We start from the raw sequence: 15833 nt of genomic DNA, 5'->3' as shown, positions 1-15833 counted from the left end.
GGAACTTGGTCACTATGTCGCCACCATGCTGTGTTATCGACTAAATATACCGTCAACCTTTTGTTCACATAGGAAATCATTTCAGCGCTTCTTGCTCACCTCCTTTGGTTCCTCTCTGCCGCCTTAACCAGGCAAAATACTGATACATACAGTGCTACACGTTATCCTCGCCAAAAGGAATTTTTTAAATTGGTTTGAAGCCCGAGTCCATTTGGGGTATGTCGCCGTGCCACTCTCTAGCCTGCCGCTGCCTCTGCATGCCGTCTTCTATAGTGTCAGGGTCAATTATTGGATGTTTTAGATGCTATCTAGCCTCATTCGGTCACTCTGTCATCGCCATGCTGTTGCCCATAATTTTGGCATAATGGTACGATTAAGCAGCCTCAGAGGCATCCATGCATGCTGCCCCTGCTGTTTCCTGTCCATTTCCATGGTGTTTCCATCCTTTTCTGAGGTTCCCAGGTGTTTGGCCAAGCTTCCCTGTGCAGACCCTTGGTCCCCTTGTAAAATGCTCGAGTCTCCCATTGACTTCAATGGGGCTCGTGATTCGAGACGAGCACTCGAGCATCAGGAAAAGTTTGTCTCAAATAACGAGCACCCGAGCATTTTAGTGCTTGCTCATCTCTAGTAAGAAGCCAAATAGAGCCTGAACAGAAGACAAAACATGTAAAAGGGGTTTTTAACCCCTTTTTTACTTTCTGCAAATGTCTATTAAATTATACAAATGTTTTCTCATGTAGTAAAAAAATCTCATCTGAATTCTAACACCCATCAGTTTTTAATTTCATTTATTTTTAGTTTACAAAGACAACGACTTTGATGGTACAAAAAGGGTTGTCTGGGAATAGGTATTTTTTAATGTATGGTTTGGGGGTCTTTAAATATAAAAAAGAACGTAAACTCACCTCCCTCCTTCAGCTGTGCCTATCATTGCCGGCTTCTGTTTGTATACTGAGTCCGACAGTGATGGTGAGATACATCTAAAGCTTCTGTTTGAATACAGAGGCCGGCGGTGATGGTGACATGCAACTAGTGCTCCTGTTTGTATACAGAGGCCGGCAGTGATGGTGATGCACTTCTAAAGCTTCTGTTTGCATACAGTGCTGGTAGTGATGGTAAAGCACATCCACAGCTTTTGTTTGTATACAGAGGCCGGCTTTGATAGTGATGCGTATCCACGGGCTTTGTTTGTAAACAGAGGCCGACTGTGATAGTGATGCACATCCACGGCTTTTGTTTGTATACAGAGGCCGGCTGTGATGGTGACATGCATCCACAGCTTTTGTTTGTATACAGAGGCCGGCAGCGATGGTGACGCACATCCACAGCTTTTGTTTGTATACAGAGGCCGGCGGTGATGGTGACACACATCTAGAGCTTCTGTTTGTATACAGAGGTTTGGGGTGATGGTGATGCGCATCCACAGCTTTTTTTTTTATATAGAGGCCGGCAGTGATGGTGACACGCATCCACAGCTTTTGTTTGCATTCAGTGGCCAACAGTGATGCACATCTACAACCACACACCTGCTACTGTATTGAAACTGAAGCAAAATTCAAGAAAAATAAAAACAATTTAGCTTTTTGAATGCAAGAAGTGAAAATCAGAAAACTGTAAAATGAAAAAGGGACCGAAACCTAAGGGTTTAATGGTGAAATATAATCGCACCGCTGATGCAGTTTCTCTTAAATATCTCCTGATAGTTCTTGTGATATTTGCTTGTTATGTGATATTTCTTTTTTTCTTTGCTGCTGTTAGCATGAGACAGCACAAATTCTGTATCGTATTTAGGTAAATAAAGGATGAATTAATGAAGAGGTCAGGGAAACTATGTGCTTTTCCCATTGCTATTCCCTTAACTGAAAGGTCATCAATCATGTATATATCCTGTCTAACCAGTAAAACCATTTTTGCCATACCCTGTATACATGGGTCACTTCCTTGACTGTGCCCTGCCTTAATCATTATTGTCCTGCACAGTAGGTTATGTAAATTTTCTGTGTTTGTTCTTTCATTATTAATCACTTTGAATACCATTTATTTCATATGATACATTCACTCCCTTTAGATCCAGCCCAATTGTTGTTTTTCTCTTTTATTTATTTTTTTCCACTTTTCAAGAGCCACAACTTACTCAATGTGGGAAGACTTACTTTTTGGATGCAAATTATATTTTATATATAAAAATATGTGTGGGATAAATAAAAAAAAATCAATTCCACGACTGTTCCATCCACGAGGTGTAGTCTTGATGCGATAAGCACAGCTTCACTCAGGAATGTAATCAAGGTATTGTATCCGTAAAAAAAAGTACTTTATTTGGTTGGTACAACACAATGCGTTTTGGCTCCAAGTTGGAGCCTTGGTCAGGTGAAATTATGGTATGTAATTTCACCTGACCAAGGCTCCGGCTCGGAGCCGAAATGTGTTGTTTAGTACCAACCAAATAAAGTACTTTTACAGATACAATACCTTGATTACATTCCTGAGTGAACAGCACCTATCGCATCGAGACTACACCTCGTGGATCTTTGCCATACTGACGGTTCCGTCACTCTGGATGAGTGGACCTCTTTGTCTCGTGGGCAGCAGCTCCTCTCTTCACCAGCACGTTCATACAAATATACCAGGTGAGAGTTACTCCCTAACATACATCTTCTTGTCATTAGATCTCACTTGAGTCCTCTATGCTTTTTGTTTCTTCTCTCTACATTGGCTCTGTTGCTGTGGAGCCCCACGGTACTCTACTCAACGCCACTCCTTCTACGACTGTTCCATTGACAATTATTTCTACAGCTTTTGAAATAGGTTACTTTTATTTTGTGGGTCAGTACAAATATAACATCATTTAGTAGTATATTTTACTACTTTAATTTATTTTTAACTCATTTTCAGACACAAAGATAACAACTATGTGCATGTTTTGCTTTTTATTTTTATATATAACATGGGAAAAGGGGAATTGATTTGAATATTTTGTTTTACGTTTAGTACTGCTGTAGGATTTGTGGGTTTGACGATGCTTCTGATCTGGAACTTGTGATCATTTGTACACTTGTGCACAGCATCATATCTTTACACGACTTTTATTAAAGTCTGCCTAAGGCATTTGGCAGGCTCCAGACTGTGAGAATAACCAAAAGAGCCTACTAGTGCCAACACGTTTTGTTGGGCAAGAATTCTTAATAAAACCCTTAGGATAGGTAGATTACAATTGAACGGTTAGCAGCCGTAATCATCGCACTCATGGGATCATAGCTATTAACGGTGGGTATCAGCCATCCCTTGCTTAATATGATGAATATGAGCTCATGCCATGTTCCATCTCATGCACCACTAATGTTAATTTACATTGCTAACAGCTAAAGCAGGATCTGATTTGCCTTTTGCAATCACATGGCTTCTCTTTGTAATCTGTAAGACAGTATTAACTAATATTGATAACTGTTTATGCTTTTGTTTTTAAAGGAAACACACCAGAAAAATTTTAACAGCCCCTCCAAATTCACCATTAGGATACCCCATACACGGAGTACAGGTTATGCCGCTCAACACAATTAACCTGCCAGGTGAGGTACTTCAGCATTAACAGTTTACATATCAATTATGTGTCAGTCTATAGTCTAATACATATAAGGCTGCATTCACACAAACACGTGCCCACCTCGCTGTAGCCAGGTGGGCACACATCATGCACGCTGGAGGGGAGGAGAGGTGAGCGCTGATCACCCCTCCCCTTTCTATAGAAAATAGAGCCGCACGGCCATTCTTGCGGCTGGAGATAGAACATAGGAAGCACACATAGATGCCTATGAGGGACTTATAACCCTATATACCTATCCCTCATTGGGATATGTTTACATATGTCAAATGAATTAAATTAAATGTAAATGCCCAGATGGGAATACCCCTTTAAGTTTCTCTGGGTGTTCAGTTATTCTCATAGTGGTAATAGAAACACTGGGTAAACCACATACCCTTCCTCTTACTGTGATTTAAGAGGCTCTGGGTGTTCAAACCCTGTTATTCTCTCTGCAGTAAAAGAAGGAATGGGAAAACCAAAAAACCTTTCTCTTACTGCGGTTAAAGGTAGGGCCGAAGTGGACCGGAGGCGGAGCCAGTAACGGAGGCCCGTCATGATGAGGGGGACCGGAGCGATGGAGTTAATGGGGCGGGGCTTAGGCCCGCGCTGAAGATCTCGCAGGAGCCACAGTCTCCTGGGGGTTTAAAAGGAGGCAGGGACGGCCCCTTCTTCCTCTTGCCACGACGTCAGGGATCGGAACGGAGCACCACGTCGGCAGAGGAAGAAGGTAGATCATGTCCCACATCCAGGACATCATGCGGGCGGCAGCAGCTGAGCACGGCCAGGATTGGTTGCGTGCTCAGCTGCAGGCCGCCTTAACCCCCTCGGCCCCGCCATCTCCTCTGTCAGCACGGCCGGCGCGACGGGCTTGCCCCCCGGAGCGCTTCAGGCCCGACTCCTCTCCCACCAACGTTCCCCCCGACAACGGTCCTGCAAGGCCCACCACCCGCCAGAACACCGGCGCGCGTGGGACCTGTGCGCCCCCGGCACCGGTGGGCAAGAGGGTTCGCCCTCCGTCTGCTGGTGCTAGGGGGACTTCCTTGTCCCAGCGCAGATCCCCGTCCCGGGCCCAGCAGACCTCGCCGCCGCCGCAGAGACCCAGGAGAGCCGCTGCCACTAGGCAGAGATCCCCATCGCCCCGAGTGTCAGCTCCCGCAGAGCGGGGGAGGGTTAGAGCCTCCCGTACACCCTCCCTCTCACCTCCCCCCGCGCTTGATGTCAGCGCGACCAGTAGGCCTCAGAACCACGTGGTCGCAGCGGTGGTGCATACCCCGCTGGTCTCTTCTCCAGCACCAGTGATGTCATCAAGGAATTCCCTAACAGCACGGCAGGCCTCTCCGACTTGCTCAATCGTCGTTCCACCTGATGAAGTGGAAGAGTTTTTGGATTCAAGCGTGATCCTCCTGCCTTCCCAGAGCCAGCCAACTTCCGCAGGATGAGGCCCAACGGCTGTTCTACCCCCGGCGGGGCAGCCTGGTGAGTACCACACAGCCCCTACCTCCTATGTCCCCATCCCCCTCCCCCCACCCCCTCAAAATGTATTCCTTTAATGCCAATTTTCCACAATCAGGGGCCCCGGGTTCTCTCCCCCCCTGGGTAGCACATTTATGGTCAGGCTTTCAGGAGTTAATTGGGAGGGCGTTAAACGCGGGTAGCCCAACACCCGTTTGGTCACCTCAGATAGTACCAGGCCCAGCTCCGGTCGTGCAGACGGCCGAAACTCCGCTACATGCTGAGTGGCGCCCAGATGACGGTCCTCGGAGCGAGATATATGTTTGCTTTGAGGGCCCGCTAGGTTACCATTTACGGCAGGAAGTCAAGGAAAAAATTTGGAAGGACGAGTACGTGGAAATTTTTTCACTACTCCCTTTGGACAAGTTTAATCTAGATAAACCACGTCCAGAGGAGTATAAAAAGGAAGACGAGATAAAACGTAGGTACCAATTAATTCCCAGAACTTTTAATAATTGGTTCCAAGCATTTGCCATCCTAGCCAGCGTGATAGGCGAAAAAGCCCCTCAGCATTGCTCCGCTTTATTTTCTTACATGGACGCCATTGGCGAGGCGCATCGCCTTTACGGAGGAATCTCCTGGTTGCGTTATGACGAACAGTTTAGACAGAGAAAGGCGATGCGCCCCTCCATGCGTTGGGATCACAGGGACATTAGTCTTTGGATGAGGCTAATGGTGGCGGCTAGGATAGGCCCTCAGCCCTTTCGTGCAAGCTCCTCCTATTTACCAGTCACCCAAGGGACAGCTGTTGTCTCAGCGGGTGCTGGAAAATCAGGCACTTGCTGGCAGTTCAATGACGGCAGCTGTCGCTTCGGTAACACATGTAAGTTTAAGCATGCGTGCTCCCATTGCGGTGGAGTGCACTCGGCAGCCTGATGTTTCAAGAAATCTCGAGGCCGTGCCTCCGATTCTTCTAGAAAAGGGGAGGATGCCGGTCCAAGCAAGCCAGATGCAGCCGTACCTAAGTAAGTATCCAGATCGAGAAGCCGCAAAATTTCTGTTAGAAGGCTTTAGTGTAGGTTTCAAAATCCCCTCAACTTCTAAACGGGTAGCTTTGAGCACAAGAAATTTAAAATCAGCCAGGGAACATCCTCAAGTAGTTCATGAAAAATTGTTGAAAGAGGTAGCAATGGGCCGCATGGCAGGCCCTTTCAAATCAATGCCGTTAAGTAATCTTATAGTCTCACCATTGGGGGTAGTCCCTAAAAAGGAACCCAATAAATTTCGCTTAATTCATCACCTTTCTCACCCCCGGGTCTGTCAGTGAATGACGGGATAACGGATGAACTCTGTTCAGTATCTTACGTGTCATTCGATAAGGCGATTGACCTAGTAAGACTAATGGGCCCTGGGGCCCTTTTGGCTAAGACGGATATTGAAGCAGCCTTTCGTCTGCTCCCTGTTCATCCGGAGTCCTTTCATTTGCTAGGCTGTTACTGGGATGGGGCCTATTTTGTAGATCAATGTCTCCCCATGGGTTGCGCGCTTTCATGCTCCTACTTTGAACAATTCAGTACTTTCTTGGAATGGGTAGTGAAGTTGGAATCGGGCATCGATTCTATTATTCATTACCTAGATGACTTCCTCTGCATAGGCCCCCCAAATTCGCATGTGTGTTCAGTTATACTGAACACTGTTCGGAGGGTAGCAAATCTTTTCGGGGTTCCGCTAGCTCCCGATAAAACAGAAGGCCCGGCAACAACCATGCGCTTTCTGGGCATTGAGATCGACTCTGTTGCAATGGAATGTCGCTTGCCACAGGATAAGCTACAGGACTTGCGCGAGTTGATTGAGGCGGCCCGGTCAGCGCGAAAACTGCGATTATGACAACTGCAATCGCTTCTGGGGAAGCTGGCCTTTGCCACCAGAATCATACCTATGGGTAGGATCTTCAGTCGTAGACTAGCAATAGCCACGGTGGGAGTTCGCGCTCCTCTTCACTTCATTAGACTATCAGCAGCACATAGCCAAAAATGATGACCATATGGCCAAATCTGCTCTAAGTTTAATGGCAAGTCGGTTTGGCTCCAGGATTGGACATCCAACGCAGAGGTGGAATTTTACACCGATGTGTCTGGTGGTCTTGGTTTTGGGGCTTATTTAAAGGGCGCTTGGCTGGCAGAGGCTTGGCCTACAGAGTGGAAAGAAGTGGGTGTCATCAGGAACGCTACACTAACGGGATTATTTACATTAGTGGTTGCCTTGACGGTCTGGGGTTGCAGACTGGCTAACAGGCGTTTAAAAATATACACCCCGAACGAGGCGGTGGCTCAGGCCTTGACATCTTTAACAGCTTCATCCCCGCAGGTTGTCAATATTCTTAGACATCTGGTACTGCTATGTCTGTCAAACAATATATGGTTGAGTGCTAGACATGTCCCGAGTGAGCCTAATGCTACAGCATTTACTTTATCTCATTTACAGTGGGAGTTGTTCCGGTCCCTGGCCCCACATGCGGATCCCGTCCCGACCTAAGTTCCACTTCATGTTTGGGATATCCCGTTCAGGTTGCATTGTCCTTTATAAAACAGTCCTTAGCTCCCAGTACATGGAGGTCTTACAAGGCGACAAGGCAGGCTTGGGAGCAGTGGTGTGCGGGGTTAGGTGTTAGCCCTTATCAAAATAACCTGGTAGCAGTTTTAGTGGGATTCCTAGGCCACCGCCTTGAGATGTCGGTCTCCCCGACAATTTTGCGGAAAGAAATAGCAGCTCTTGCATTTTATTTTAAACTTTTTTCAGATCAAGACTTTACTAAACATTTCTTGATCAAGCAAGCAATAAAAGGTTACACCCGCAGTTTTCAGCAGACCCCCCGCACCCGTCGACCGGTCTCTTTTACGTTGCTTCTGAAATTAACGGCATCTCTTCCTATGGCTTGCAGAGATGCCTATGAAGTGGCGCTATTTAAAGCAGCATTTGCCCTAGCTTTTTTCGGGGCGTTTAGAGTTGGTGAATTGCTGAATTCCAGCAAAACCAAACCTGATGGTCTTCCGTGCAGTGCAATACGCTTGACGGAAAGGAAAATAGAATGTTTCTTGGCCAGTTCGAAAATGGATCAATCGGGAAAGGGATCCACAATAGTGTTAAATAGTTTGCCGGATTCGCCGGCCTGCCCGGTAGCATTGGTGTCTCAGTTTTTAAAACTGCGGCCCAAGGGGTTTATTCCTTTATTAATTCACAAAGATGGGTTACCTTTAACTAAATACCAGTTTGTAGTTATGTTCAGGAAGTTACTGTCAAATCTGGATTTAGACCCACGGAAATTTGCCTCGCACTCTTTTCGTATTGGAGCCGCCACAGAGGCAGCTCGTTGGGGTCTTCCGGACGAGGTGATTAAGCAAATCGGTCGGTGGGAGTCAAAGCGCTTTAAGATTTATGTGCGCCCCAATTTGGTAGTGTAAGTTATGCCCCCCCCTCCCTCCCCTTTCCCCTTGCTCTTCCCATTCTATAACCAATCCACCCCCTCCCCCCCTTGCTTTCTTTGGGTGAGAAATGCAACATCGGTTTTGTTTCCTCCTGTTTTTGTTTTTTAGCACCGTCCAAATGCCTGGTATGGATTGTAGGCCACTCATTTGTTGTCTGGGGCGCACGCAGAGCCGATGTCCACCCGCAGGGTCGCAGGTTGGGCTTACCCAGAGGTGAAGCTGAGGTCCATTGGTTAGGAACTCGGGGAATGTTATGGAGTGCTCTCCTCCCTCAGCTGCATTACTATGCTCGGCTGGATAGAGAACCTAATGTCCTTTGTTTGCACCTGGGGGGCAATGATTTAGGTTCTCGCACTTCTCAGACTCTGATTAGAGATATTAAATACGACACCATGCGCCTGCTGTCCCTCTTCCCAGGAATCGTTCTCATTTGGTCTGATATCCTTCCCCGACTCAAATGGCGTAACGCCAGGTCGGTGTATAGGCTGAACCGCGCACGGGCCAAAGTTAACAAAGCGGTGTCTAAGTTCATTACCCGACAAGGAGGGATCGTGGTACGTCACGACGACTTAGAGAATACCGATCCACAATTTTGTCGTGCCGACGGGGTTCATCTAAACGATATGGGCATTGATTTGTGGGCTTTGGGGATTCGGGATGGTATAGAAAGAGGTTTCCAGGTATGGCGGAGCGCACAGCAGTAAAGGGGTTTACTACTGCTCGCGTGTGGCAGGGTCTATGAGGGCCAGTGGGGTGAAGCATTATACAGGTGTAAGTGGTTTTGGTAAGAACGAGTGTTTGGTCACACCAGGTGGGTGGACCTGGGAGGAGAAAATTGAGTGTCCGCGACACTTTTGTCACCCCACGAGCCGGAGCGGTGCGGCGTGGGGAATATTGCGTACACTCTCTTCTCGCTGGCCCTCATAGACCTTCTTTTCTGCAGGATCTTTCATGTATAGTTAATAAATTTATGTTAATATATTTAATTCCCTTTTTGTATGTTGTTAATAAAGAGGCTGCTGTGGCCGCCATATTCCAACTTTAAAAGGCGTCTTTCCGTATATTTCTCTTGATAAAGTAAAGGTACACAGGGTTTGAAGGGGGACGGGTTATAGGTACTGAGCACATCGGGAGTCCCTACATCAAGGTCGGGCCGAAGTGGACCGGAGGCGGAGCCAGTAACGGAGGCCCGTCATGATGAGGGGGACCGAAGCAATGGAGTTAATGGGGCGGGGCTTAGGCCCGCGCTGAAGATCTCGCGGGAGCCGCAGTCTCCTGGGGGTTTAAAAGGAGGCAGGGACGGCCCCTTCTTCCTCTTGCCACGACGTCAGGGATCGGAACGCCCGCCCGCCCTCCCTTTGGTGAGCGGGGTAAATGCTATTTAGACTTGTCACGCAGCCTGTGGCGGGGTCTATGAGGGCCAGTGGGGTGAAGCATTATACAGGTGTAAGTGGTTTTGGTAAGAACGAGTGTTTGGTCACACCAGGTGGGTGGACCAGGAAGGAGAAAATTGTGTGACACTTTTGTCAGCGGTGCGGCGTGGGGAATATGGCGTACACTCTCTTCTCGCTGGCCCTCATAGACCTTCTATTCTGCAGGATCTTTCATGTATAGTTAATAAATGTTAATTTGTAACATGTTATTTATGTTAATATATTTAATTCCCTTTTTGTATGTTGTTAATAAAGAGGCTGCTGTGGCCGCCATATTCCAACTTTAAAAGGCGTCTTTCCGTATATTTCTCTTGATAAAGTAAAGGTACACAGGGTTTGAAGGGGGACGGGTTATAGGTACTGAGCACATCGGGAGTCCCTACATCAAGGAGCTCTGGGTGTTAAAATCCACTTATACTTATAGCAGATTAAAAAACAAAGGGAAAACACAAGTCCTTCCCCTCACTTTGATTCAAGGCACTTTGGGTGTTCAGACCCACTTATTCACGTTGTGATAGAAGCAATAAGAAACACCACAAATAGCATTTCTATTTAGTGACAAAATCGAATAGGAAGAAATCTGTTTGACTTTCATGCATCTGCAGTAGCGATTGGTGGACCAATCCCTGGTTGTTCTTTAAGGGGGATCTGTATACCCCAAATAGCAGTTCTATTTAGTGACAAAATCGAATAGGAAGAAATCTGTTTGACATTCATGCATCTGCAGTAGTGATTTGTTTAAGCAGCTGCTGTAGTGATTTGTGGACCTCTCACTGGGTGTCAGTTGTGGGGTATCTGTATAACGCACATTGCCATACCTTTTTGGTATAGTTTACAGCCAGATTTACGTGTCAAATCCACATAGTTACACAGTGATTTTCGTTGAAATTACAGTGTCAGTTGTGGGGTATCTATATAACGCACATTGCCATACCTTTTTGGGGCTATAGTTTACAGCCAGATTTACGTGTCAAATCCACATAGTTTATACAGTGATTTTTGCTGAAATTACACTGTCAGTTGTGGGGAAGCACGGGCAGGAACTATTTATCCCTTTATGTCTTAATTTACTATTCTGTCTATACATATTGCACGCTGCACTTTTTTGTGGCTTTTCATCCGTCATTGATATTGACACTCTTGGTTGTTTCATATTTTGGTATTTTATTAGGCTGTAATGAGCTGTACACTTTATACAATGTGGGTTCATACTTACGTTTATTCCTTTTATTCCATATTAGTTTACTTGTACGCACATTCACTTATAAATCTAGTATCGTGGATAATATTCCCTTTTGGATCCTGTGTGATTCATTGGCTGTTGATCATATCACATTGCACTTGATGCTCTTGCACTTTGCTCGGCTCTTGTGATACTCATTATACATTTAATGACCTTACTGTACAATTTCTTCGCCGAATTTGTATGTTGTTAGTTGTGTTCTAATCTAAGCGCATACTCACCTTTGATAGGAGGTCCTTCGTCGCACCTCTATATACCTAACTTGCGTCTGTTTTTCGTGATATTTGGCATGGATGAATTTGCATTCAAAACTTATTTTCAGATATTCGCCGTATACTAGGCTTAATGTGCAAATCTACTTACTTATTGGTATTTTGCTGTTTCTTGCTTTACTTTTGTGGCTAACTAAGTTGTTTCTATCGGACAGCGTCCCTGTGTACATATGCCCTCTATTTACAGGGCTAGGGGGCATGGCCTCATATCCGATCATGTGACCTATCACATGACTCGGCGTGATTCGCGAATGCGCAATAATACTATACACACGCCGACAGGTTGTGAACACATCTGAGGTATGCCTCTTTAATTATGTGCAACTATTATTGGTTGGGCACCAATTGGGGTGGGTGGGGACTTTACCTTTTTATAGAAAGGAATGTGCACCATACAGCCACTTACCCCTGAGGAAATCACCCTGCGGTGACGAAACACGTGGGATTCTCTACCCTCCTGGCTCTCTGTCCACCTCCATTACCCTTTGCATTTGTTCCCATGAGGATGATCTAGCTGGGTATTGTATCAGTAGAGCAGGTTTTCCACACCTGCACATATACTTTTCTAGTTAAGGTTATTGTGCACTTGTCTGCCCTACCTTGCAATTTTTTGGTATTACAGCATATTGCATTGGTGGGTAGTTTGAACCAAGGGGGGGGTGGGTCGCTCCTTGACCCGTGAAAGCTAGGTACATATATCTGCTGTACCTTTTTAGTGTTTTTATTGTATTCATGCCTTGTCTTGTTTTCTTTATTGATTATTACTTAATAAAAAATATATATGTACATTGGTCCAGTATATGCATCCATCTTTTCTGGTGTTTATTATATGTGTTGTTTAGGATGCATGGACAATCATTGATTCTGGCAGTGCCTGTCCCTCTTTGTGTATAATTTGTGGGGAATCTGTATAATGCACATTCCCATACCTTTTTGGGGCTATAGTTTACAGCCAGATTTACGTGTGTCAAATCCACGTAGTTTATAAACCATTATGTCAGACAGAAAGGTGGCAGGTGGAGCAGGCAGAGGTGGCAGCACAGTAAGGGGATGTCGCAGCAGGGGTGACCCTGTGAGGCCAGAACTGCATGTCATCTAGTGGCAGTGTGTTGATCAACAACCCAAAGGTTGTTGAATGGTTGACTAGGTCATCCAATTCCTTAAATATAACATCTGACAACCCCAGCCGAGAGTCCGTGGATTCCTCAGATACAACAATTAGTTGGCATGGCCCAGGAGCAGGTCAGCGACCCTCACCTGTATTCAACCAGCCTCTGTCCTGTTCCTTTCCCGCAGCCAGAGAGCTACTAGGTGGTCTGGGCTCAGCGCCACTATTCAGCAAGGACAAAGTGTTTGAGGACAGTCAGCAGCTACTTGGCAGTGAGGAGGTCGGGCAGACTTCCGCTGCTTCCTGCAGTAGGCAGGCTGTGCATACTGACACCGGTGACGAGAGTAGCAGTGTCCTGGAAACGCAAACGAGGTGGAGAGTTCCAAGCCGCAATTTTTTTTCCAAAAAGGCTGTGCTAGCCCTTCACCAATATGTACAACAGAAGGTGGGCCAGTCCTTGAGCTGATCAGTTTCTTCCAAGGTGCACGGCAGCGCGGAAGTGTGGAGCTGTAACTTTGGTCAGGGCCATACATGTCCTTTATAGCTCACTGGGTGAATGTGCTTTCCGCCCAGATACACCAACAACTTCCACAAAAGACAAAGCTTTCTCCACCACATTGTCAAACTGCTGCTCCTGCACCAGTGTCCGCCTCCTCCTTCTCCACCACCACCTCAGCCTCCACAAGTGCTGCTCCATTATACCACACGTGCAGAGCACAGCAGTGTCACGCAGTTCTACACCAGGTTTGCCTGGGCGAACGAAGTCACACAGGGGAGGAACTGCTCCGCGTCATGGATCAAGCAATCAATGTATGGCTTTCTCTGCAACAACTAAAAATCGGAACCATGGTGACAGACAATGGAAGGAACATGGTGTCCGCGTTGCACCAAGGAGGGATGGTCCATGCGCCCTGCATGGCGCACGAGTTCAATCTGGTAGTCAACAAGTTCCTGAAGTCTTACACCCATCTGCAAGACGTTCTAAAAATGGCCAGGACACTGTGCACGCACTTCAGCCATTCTTACAAAGCCAAGCACACTCTCCTCGAGTTGCACCGTCAGAATGGCCTACCCCAACATAGTCTGATATGCGATGTTTCCACCAGTTGGAATTCCAGCCTCCATATGTTAGACCGCCTGTATGAACAGAGAAAAGCCATTAATGATTTTTTGATGATGTGAGCGGACCGTAGTACTCCCCTGTGTAACTTTGATGTCAGCCACTGGCAGTTCATGTTTGACACCTGCCGTTTGCTCAGGCCCTTTGAAGAGGCCACGTTATTTGTCAGTCCCCAGGACTACGGGATGAATAATGTCATTCCAGTGCTTCATGTCCTTTAACTCATGCTACAAAATCTGTCTGGTCAGGGCACTGGAGAAGTGGAAACTACATCTCATGGCCACATGAGTCCGGTGTGGGCTGAACTGGAGGGGGATGAGAAGGAGGACATTGGAGCACAATCAGAGTCTGGTGAAATCAGTGGTTTTCCACTCAGGTGAGTGGAAGTGAAAGAGAGGAGGAGCAGGGGCATCCAGAGGAGGTAGAAGACGAGGCAGATGACCCAGAAGCATGAATAGAGTGTCAGCTTGCGCATCAGGCAGTGGAGCAGGCAGCAAGTTGCTACTGTGGCCATGAGTCAGCAGGGTGGGAGCAGTGTGAAGACTGGAGCCAAACGTCCGCGGGGTACAAATCCCGACTCGCAGGTCCAAGTAAGCAGTGGCACAGGGGCTCAGCGAGGTAGCGGTGTTAGTAGTTGCTAAGTGCAGAGTGTTGGTGGTAAAATTACCACCACGACGGTGTGGCAGTTTTTTGTAAAGACACCTGAGGAGCCGAGCGTAGGTATATGTCGTATCTGCGGGCAGAAAGTGAAGCCAGGGAGCTAACCTTGGCACCACGGCCCTGCGCCAACACATGCAGTCACTATCCAATGGCTTGGGAGAAACGTGTCAGATGTAGTCCATCCTACAGGCACAGAAACAGCAGCAGCAGCACCTAGTGGCACACATGCTGTTTCAGCAAGTCAAGGCTCCAGCACCTCTGCCAAAGGGAGCTGTTTGTCTTTGACATCATCTCTCGGTCCAGATGCTCCTGCTCCTCGGGTATGCATGGCGCCAGCAGTCGTTGAGCGAGGAGATTACAAAGAGACAACTCTATGCGTCCAGCCATCCTAAGGTGCAGAAGCTGACCGTGCTCTTGTCAAAGTTGTTGGTCCTGCAGTCTCTCCCTTTCCAAATCGTGGACTCTGCACCATTCAGAGAACTAATGGCTTGTGACGAACCGAGGTGGAGAGTTCCAAGCCGCAATTTTTTTTCCAAAAAGGCTGTGCTAGCCCTTCACCAATATGTACAACAGAAGGTGGGCCAGTCCTTGAGCTGATCAGTTTCTTCCAAGGTGCACGGCAGCGCGGAAGTGTGGAGCTGTAACTATGGTCAGGGCCAGTACATGTCCTTTATAGCTCACTGGGTGAATGTGCTTTCCGCCCAGATACACCAACAACTTCCACAAAAGACAAAGCTTTCTCCACCACATTGTCAAACTGCTGCTCCTGCACCAGTGTCCGCCTCCTCCTTCTCCACCACCACCTCAGCCTCCACAAGTGCTGCTCCATTATACCACACGTGCAGAGCACAGCAGTGTCACGCAGTTCTACACCTGGTTTGCCTGGGCGAACGAAGTCACACAGGGGAGGAACTGCTCCGCGTCATGGAACAAGCAATCAATGTATGGCTTTCTCTGCAACAACTAAAAATCGGAACCATGGTGACAGACAATGGAAGGAACATGGTGTCCGCGTTGCACCAAGGAGGGATGGTCCATGTGCCCTGCATGGCGCACGAGTTCAATCTGGTAGTCAACAAGTTCCTGAAGTCTTACACCCATCTGCAAGATGTTCTAAAAATGGCCAGGACACTGTGCACGCACTTCAGCCATTCTTACAAAGCCAAGCACACTCTCCTCGAGTTGCACCGTCAGAATGGCCTACCCCAACATAGTCTGATATGCGATGTTTCCACCAGTTGGAATTCCAGCCTCCATATGTTAGACCGCCTGTATGAACAGAGAAAAGCCATTAATGATTTTTTGATGATGTGAGCGGACCGTAGTACTCCCCTGTGTAACTTTGATGTCAGCCACTGGCAGTTCATGTCTGACACCTGCCATTTGCTCAGGCCCTTTGAAGAGGCCACGTTATTTGTCAGTCCCCAGGACTACGGGATGAATAATGTCATTCCAGTGCTTCATGTCCTTTAACTCA

At 47.1% G+C, this 15833-nt stretch overlaps 1 protein-coding gene across 1 annotated transcript in view; it reads left to right on the top strand.

The window, feature by feature from the left end:
- The window catches only part of B4GALNT2 (beta-1,4-N-acetyl-galactosaminyltransferase 2 (SID blood group)), a 70014-nt gene that overhangs the window by 15913 nt on the left and 38268 nt on the right, over positions 1 to 15833 (top strand). The window contains exon 3 of the mRNA XM_072111356.1: positions 3469 to 3569. Within this exon, the coding sequence (XP_071967457.1) occupies positions 3542 to 3569 (28 nt within the window). The 5' untranslated portion in view covers positions 3469 to 3541. The remainder of the gene's footprint in view (positions 1 to 3468; positions 3570 to 15833) is intronic.

Source organism: Engystomops pustulosus, chromosome 6 (genome assembly GCF_040894005.1).
Source record: "Engystomops pustulosus chromosome 6, aEngPut4.maternal, whole genome shotgun sequence".
Classification (NCBI taxonomy): Eukaryota; Metazoa; Chordata; class Amphibia; order Anura; family Leptodactylidae; genus Engystomops; species Engystomops pustulosus.
The sequence above is the reverse complement of the archived record's forward strand: the minus strand, read 5'-3'. Positions and strand labels throughout refer to the sequence as shown.